Consider the following 8,462-nt stretch of genomic DNA (forward strand, 5'->3'; position numbering starts at 1 on the left):
CTCCCGCATCCTGTTTTCATCCATCACTTTGAAACAATGGCTTGGAATCGTTTCCAACTACCTCTTAAACTCCTCTTAAAGGAACCACTTCCCTTGTATTACTACCCAAATGACCCAAACACAGGCTCTCCTCATCTTTACTGAAATGGTTCCAGTAGAGCCCACTCGCATATTTCTGTTTCCCCTCTGATCTATTTTTCCATATTACCTCTAAAGTTACTATTATAAACCATCTGATCATGTCAGTCATGTTAAAATACATAAAACTGATATATAAAAATGAACGATTGGCGGACGGGGACTGGACACTGGACCGGCCGCGCCATGAGACTCCTCCCCCGCCTGCTTTTGCTTCTCTTGCTGGTATTCCCCGCCACCGTTTTGCTCCGAGGCGGCCCGGGAGACTCATTAGCAGTGGCTCAGGATCTTACAGAAGATGAAGAAACAGTAGAAGATTCAATAATTGAAGATGAAGATGTTGAAGCTGAGGTAGAAGAAGATGAACCCACAGATTTGGCAGAAGATAAAGAGGAAGAAGATGTATCTGGTGAACCTGAAGCATCACCAAGTGCAGATACAACTATCCTATTTGTGAAAGGAGAAGATTTTCCAGCAAATAACATCGTGAAGTTCTTGGTAGGCTTTACAAACAAGGGTACAGAAGATTTTATTGTCGAATCCCTAGATGCCTCATTTCGTTATCCTCAGGACTACCAGTTTTATATCCAGAATTTCCCGGCTCTTCCTCTGAACACTGTAGTGCCACCCCAGAGACAGGCCACTTTTGAGTACTCCTCATTCCAGCAGAACCCATGGGTGGACGACCCTTTGGTCTGGTCATCAATCTGAACTACAAAGATTTGAATGGCAATGTATTCCAAGAGGCTGTCTTCAATCAAACTGTTACAGTTATTGAAAGGGAGGGTGGGTTAGATGGACAAACAATCTTCATGTATATGTTCCTTGCTGGTCTTGGACTTCTGGTTGTTGTTGGCCTTCATCAACTCCTAGAATCTAGAAAGCGCAAGAGACCCATACAGAAAGTCGAAATGGGTACATCAAGTCAGAATGATGTTGACATGAGTTGGATTCCTCAAGAAACTTTGAATCAAATCAATAAAGCTTCACCAAGAAGGCTGCCCAGGAAGCGGGCACAGAAGAGATCAGTGGGATCTGATGAGTAAATGTTCCTTTGTGCAACAGTTCAGTCTGTACTTACCCTGCCCTAATGTTTTTCGGCCTGATGGGAATTAGTGCAGAGAAGCCATGTCACCATGGAAGGCAATTACTACTTATGTGGGACTGAGCAATCAGAGTCTGTGGCGATAATATTGCTGAAAATGCACTGCATTCGTTTTTCTAAAGTAACAATTTTTTTTTTTTAAACCATTAAAATCTATGTGTGTGCGTGTGAATGTATGTGAGCGGTTGGTCTTACCAGAATCATTGTTGAACTGCCTGAAACTTGCCTTTAGAATACTAAATATAATGCCATATCTCTTCCTTTTAGCTGTTTTTTGATTTTTGTGCCCAAATGCAATGAATATTTGCCTCCAATATGATTGTAGATATCCTGCCTTGAACAATTTTAAGGGAAGAAATAATTTGTTTCTTCCTTGGAATTGTTCACATCCCAACTGATGGTACAAGTCAGCATTTTTGTTATTGTTGCTCTCTCATAATTAGTATTCTAAAGGCACAAGCAGGAGACAGCTGCTTTTTTAGCAGTAGAATTGTTTTTGGTATTTTGATGTTTACTGTAATGCGTACCTTCAGGAAACTTCCCATATGGATTCAAGGAATTTTGGTATCTCTTGAGCAACAAAATTGTGAAACATGAAAATTCTGACATTGATATATAGATCCTAATCCTACTCCTTTTTTTAACAAAAAGAAATTAGTACATTTCTACAAACTGAGGAGTTGTGCGGGCCATCATTCTGTTGTAACCTAGGAAGAGGTCTGCAATGATCTTAGACCTACTTGGGTTTTTTGTTTTTTGCTTTTGTAGTGCTGGGAATCAAACCCAGGGCCTTGTGCTTGCTAAGCAAGTGCTCTACACTGAGCTATATCCCCAGCCCCTTGTTTTGTTTTTAGAAAGAAAATTTTGCTCTTCTTAATAAGAGTATCCTTAAGAAAAAGCCTTGTTCTACAGACCACACAGATCAAAGTGTAGGAACGATATATTCCAACTAATCTTAATCTACAAAAACATGAAGTGGAAATTTTTAAAGAAGTCACACAGTTGTTTCTTATATAATATTTTGGGGATTTTGGTCGTTGACATACCTTTTTTTGGTTAATCAGGGAAATTCCAAAAGTTTAAACACTTAAGACCTCAGAACCAAAATTAAATTGGACTTCATAAAATCCTCTTATGAAAAAATACCAAAAAAAATAAAATCCTTATAGAGGGTTACTCTTGCCCTATGAGATAGATTAAGTTAGCATTATTGTCAGACTGTATAAAGGATAAAAGTTAGTATGAAGGAGCCAGGCACAGTGGCACAGACCTGTAATCCGAGCGGCTCAGGAGGCTGAGGCAGGAGGATCACGAGTTCAAAGCCAGCCTCAGCAAGAGTGAGGCGCTGAGCAACTCAGGGAGACCCTATCTCTAAACAAAATACAAAAAAAAATAGGGCTGGGGATGTGGCTCAGTGGTTGAAGTGCCCTTGAGTTCAATCCCCAGTACCCTCCCCCCAAAAAAAAGTATGAACAAGTAAGACTTTTCCCTCTCTGTCTTTAAGCCACATTTTCCCACATACGTTTTGTAACAAAATGGTAAAATGAAATTTTAGTGGCTCTTTAATTCCCGACCTCTGTTCACTCTCATCTCCCTTCAGTATAATTCCCCTGCACACACACACTCACATCCACACATATAAAAAAAAGAAACAAAAGAAAACACAAATCTTTTCCAAGCTGTTTTAAGTATTTAAACATCTGAGCCAAAACGAGTGACATTAGAAGTTATTGTATAATTGTTGGTCGTTTTGCAAGTAGGGACTGAGATGTCGCATTACCTATTTTGGCATTGCTGGCCTATAAACTTTCTAAACCTTTCAAGTGTTTGAGTTTTTAATTGGGATGTATGTTCAGTAGTTTATTTTGATAAGTTATGTGAGATCTAAGTAACTTGTAACATAGGAGACTATTCTTCCTCTTAAGGATCATTTTCCAGAATATTTTTGTGAATATCTACGTTTGTGAAACAACTAGGACATAATACAGTAAGGTTTCATTACAAAATTTAAATGCCCTCTAGAGAGTATTATTGAATATGTAGTCAGTACAGAACCACACTGAGTACAGCTGCCAGCCCTTCTCACTCCTGAGTAATTTGCCTTATATACCAACCCTTCTATTTCTGAGGTACAAATTAGCACCCCAGAAATCCACAATGTATTATTTGTCATGTTTTATTTTTTATTTTAGATTGGTAACAGTTGAAAACTCTTAAATCTCAGATGCCAGGGGTCTACTATAGCATCAGTAAGTATTTAGCAGAAACTAACTCCATAATGAATGGAATTCAATTCCACACATGGTTTGTTCAAGCACACTTAATAAGTAGCCTATTTTTAAATGTCTTTTTTAAATGTAAATACTTGGATGACGTTTTCTTTGTTTTAATATATTCATTTGCTATACCAAAAAAATAAAAAATAAAAAAATAAAATAAAAATGAACTATTAATTTTCTATTTGCTAGAAACAAACAATTCATATGTGTAAAAAGAAATCCAAAGGTTCATTCTAAGATTTGCATGGGAATGAAAACAGCTAAGACTCTCTCTTTAGGAAGAACTGGATGGGAGAACTTGCTTTACCAAATATCAAGACTTATTATAAAGCCATGATAAGTAAGAGAATGTGTCATTGGTACAAGGATAGAGAAGTAAACCAATGGAGCAAAATACAGAAGCCAGAAATAGACTCATGCACTTCTGAACACTCTTCCCTTCTATCTTTTGTCTTTTATATTTCTTTTTTCTTTTGACAATCCAAACCCTTGATTTATAACTGAAATGGCCTTTTAGGGTAGTGAAGAAATGAATGGTATTCTTCTCAATTAATGGTTCTGGAATAAGTACATATCCATATGGAAAATAATAAAATTGGAAAATAATAAAATAGTACCTTAACTTCATATACACTAAACACTAAATATCTGGTGTAATTAATGTAAAAAATAAATCTGTAAAGCTTTTAGGAGGTGATGTAGGAGAATATTTTCATGGCTTTGATATAAGAAACAATTTCTCAAGAGTCACAGAAAGTAACCAGAAAAGGAGAGATGAGGCATATTTTTATTACATTCAAATTAATAACTTATGCTGGAGTTCTAGCTCAGTGATAGAGCACTTGCCTGGCACATGTGAGGCACTGGGTTTGATTCTCAGCCCCACATAAAAATAAATAAATAAAATAAAGTATTGTGTCCATTTACAACTAAAAATCTTTTTTAAAAATTAATAATTTAAAATTCACCAAAAGACACATATTAACAGAGGGGAAAAAAAGACAAATTCAAGAGTGAAAAACTTTATTGTAACACACAAAATTGCCCCCAAACATTCATGTTCAAACACATAAAACAAACTCCTAAAAGGCAATAAGAAAAGATGCAGAGTTTAAAAAGGAGGACAGAAGACTTGAATAGGCATTTCATAAAACTGAAATCCAGTGACTAAAATATATATGAAAAGTTATTCAACCTCACTAATAATCAGAAAATGCAACTTGAAGTCCTAAGGAGATTCTGACTACACACCCGCCATATTGGCAAAATTCAAAAATGATAACAACTAGTGGTGGCAAGGATGTGAAGAATGGGGAAGACTCAACCCTGACTGGGGCAGGGTGAATGGTCCTGGCCTTAGTTTAGTCTCTTCTGCTTAATTTGAAGATATGCTTACTTTATGACCCAAAAAGGGCACTCCCTAGAGAAACATTTCTCTTTTTTTATTTGAAATTATCTTTTATATTCAATTTCTTTAATTTTTATTTTGAAGATTATGGATTAACAGAGGGTTCAAAAAATAGAACAGAAAGGTTCCATTCTCCCAATGGTAACATCTTACATAAACTTAGATAATATTAAAACCAAGACAGAACTCCACAGACCTTATTCAGATGGCATCAGTTTCACATGCGCTCATTTGTGTTGTTGTGTAGTTCTATTCAATTTCATGTGTAGATTCAAAAAAAGAAATAGAACATCTTTAAAGTACAAAAAGAAAACACACATATACACACTGTCTATACAAAATTCTCTGTCTAGGGCCGGGGGTGTAGCTCAGTGGTAGAGGGTGTGGTTAGCATGATCCAAGCTTTGGGTTCTATCCCCAGTACTGAAAAAAAATTCTATATCCAGTCAGAAATCTTTCAAAATTGAAGAGAAACATTTCTAATTATATGTCCACTATCACTAATAAATTACATAAATACTCTTTTCACACAATGGAAAGTTACCTATCAATGAAAATGAATCAACTATGGCTAAATAACTCAACTGCAGCCACACAAAGCAAGTAGTAGCACTAAGCAAAAGAAGACACAAGAGAATACATAGAGAATGGCCTCATATAAAATTCACAATCAGGCAAAGTTAAACTGTGAAGTTTAGGGATGCACACACAGCTGGTTACACTATATAGAGGTGGTGAAACTATAAAGATAAGTGAGGACTTGAACTTCACAGTTCAGGTCTGTGAACTCCATTTCACCTTCAGTGTGAGAGGGAAGGCTGTGAACAGGAAGGACCGTCAGCTATGCAGGCCACTCTGTCTCTGACCTGACCAGTGGTGACAAGGCTGTGCCTTATAATTTTTCAACAAACAGTGGCTTTGTGATTTGTGCACTTTTCTCTCTATGTGCTTTACTCTAAAGTGTTTTAAAAAAACATTTATCTACTAGACATATGTGAACCCAAATATATAAACCTATTTTTAATAGACCTCATTGGATGAAATGTGCTTTGGGCTTAGGAAATAGTTGCCCCCAGTTCCCTGCCCCAGGAACAGCTCTCGTTTAATGACTGCAACCATTGCCTTGGCACAGACTCAAAATCTTTTCTCATAGCTCCAAAGTTGGCTCTCAAAATCTTTTCATTATGGACTCTATAACCATTTCCATGGAAAATGATATTCAGATATAATCCAGATATCCTAAATATTTTTTTTAATGAAAATCAAGTAACTGAGGAAAGTTTAGTGTCAAAGGGAAAAACTGTAATTGGCAATATCTGATGGAAGTGAGAAAACACAGACAAGAACAGCTGCCGCCTGGCTGGGAGGAGCGTGCCAGGGAAACCTCTGGTCTTCCCATCCAGCTGTTTTAAGCCCAGGCGACTCAAACTGCCCTCCTTGCTTCATCTTGTTCTCTTCAATTCTGACATCCCTGATATATTAAAATTTTTAATTAAAGAAAAAGGAAACACCTGACTTAGGAAGTTTTAAACATCTGGCTATCTTAGTGCCACCTCACACAGAGTTCATTACCTGTTCACTCGTTCAGGGCACAGCCCCAAGTTTCTGATCTGACAGGAGACATTGCGCTGGGAGAGCTCTTCTGGGAGACTTGCCCAGCACAAGCACACTTTTGTTGCTGTTGTTTTTGATTAGACTGGTATCAGTTATCTTTTGCTCTGAGTCGCTCAACCTCCAACCCTAGTGACGTGAAGAAACAATCATTTGTTTTCCTCCAATTCTATGAACCAGCCAGGCAGTGCCCTCCAGTCTGGGCCCTGGTGAAGAAGCCAGCTGCTGGCTGACCTTAAATGGCCTCACATGCCTGGCCAGCATAACAGGGTCCCTCCTGCAGGCTCACCTAGGCTTCTTCATGGGGCACTAGCAGAGTTTCAAGAGCAGCCAAAGGGCAAACCAAAAGTGCAAGCTGTTTTCAAGTGCCTGCTAACGTCACATTGGTTAAAGCACATTGGTCACAGTGAGTTGCGTGGTCCATCCCAGGACCTGTGCAGCAGGAACTACTAAAGGATGAATCTGTGACCCTCTCTGCACTCCACTGTAGCCCTAGCACCTTTCCTAGGGTGGCATCGTAAGAGTGTGGCACCAAGACCACAACTCGAGGCTCCTCACTTTGACCTGGTGCTCTTCATACCGGAGCAAGCAAACAGAGAAGAGGGAAGCCAACAGAGGTGGGAGCTGGAGAGGGGGTGCACGGGGAGATAGTTAGGGAGTCACACAGAATAACGTGGATCACAAAACAGCTTCTGTGATCTGAATTTTTCAGTGAACGTGCTTATAGTGGTGAAAGCAACTGAAAAACTGCCACGTGTTTACTTTGTTTATACACTGCTAATCAATTTTAGAGTACTCAGATCATCAGCTACATAAATGTGAAGAAAAACACTCATCTCACCTGCCTACATCTTTTCACCCTCCTCCCATCTCCCCAGCGTCACCATCTCAATACACCTTTCCAGAGGCCAGGCGGGAATTCCTCATTTCCTTTGCAAGGACACAATAGCCCACCAGGACTCACAAAGTGATTTCTATTAAATTTGGTTGACTAAATGATCACTAGAACAAAGAACACATTGAACTTGATTCTTACCTTTTTTTTTCCAGGAGGTATTGGGAATTGAACTCAGGGTCTTGAGCCTGACTAGGCCATCTCTCTACCACTCAGTGACATATTCCAACCCTTACAAAGATCACATTAAAATAGCAAGCTGTTTAGTACTAGCAAAGAGTATCCAGTCCAGCTGGCCAAGAAGGATCCTCGTTTGTCTCTCCAGTTTTCCATTACTGTCATTTACATTCAGAGCTTTGCAGCTCTGTCCACAGGTTTGGAAAAGTCATAGTTAAGAGGCCGCAGAGCCAGATCCGCCTGATGTGACTCCCACTCTTGCACTTACCAACTCTTCGATTTTGGGTTGTTAAATTTTGAGAGTGTGTTCACACTTGTAAGGTGAGAATCATGAGGCCTACCTCAAACGCTCTGTGAAGGACTGAGTAAGATCAGTATGCAGCATGTAACAAAGAGCCTGGCTCATTGTGGATATTCTTTAAAGGATCATCCCTGCTGTTGTTAGTAATGCTATCATTATAATACAAATAATTTAAAGAGGGATTGGTTCACAAACTGACATTACAGGAAAAACTAGAGGTCAATCTCTAATGAATTCTAAGATACTCTTTTTCGTTTGTTTTCTAAGGTTCGTTAAATCTCATTTACAGCAAACTAGAGGAGCTCTTTCCCACACCCCCTGATGTATTAATTAGGTTGCCCAGGGCTTTCATTCATCCCCATAGCTCCTCTCCCCTGTGCTCAGGACAGATGTTGTCAACCTTCCTCCACCACCATGGGAAGCTGCATAGCCTTCCTCACAGAGCCAATGGCCGCCTTTCTACGTGCATTCAAAAACACCACAGGAATGAAGAAGTCAGGCTGATAAAAATGCCATCTAGTTCTTTGTTCAAAAAAGGTCCTATTTCT

The 8,462-nt window shown here is 38.8% G+C and overlaps 1 protein-coding gene across 1 annotated transcript; it reads left to right on the top strand.

Moving 5' to 3' along the window:
• Positions 1 to 296: 296 nt before the first annotated feature.
• Positions 297 to 3,066, top strand: LOC306662451 (translocon-associated protein subunit alpha-like). Its single transcript, XM_079142129.1, is given in 2 exon segments — positions 297 to 793; positions 796 to 3,066. Coding segments are annotated over 2 exon segments (858 nt in total). The 5' UTR covers positions 297 to 324; the 3' UTR covers positions 1,185 to 3,066.
• The last annotated feature ends 5,396 nt before the right edge of the window (positions 3,067 to 8,462 follow it).

The sequence above is a fragment of the Sciurus vulgaris genome, assembly GCF_902686455.1.
Source record: "Sciurus vulgaris genome assembly, chromosome: 5".
Lineage (NCBI taxonomy): Eukaryota > Metazoa > Chordata > Mammalia > Rodentia > Sciuridae > Sciurus > Sciurus vulgaris.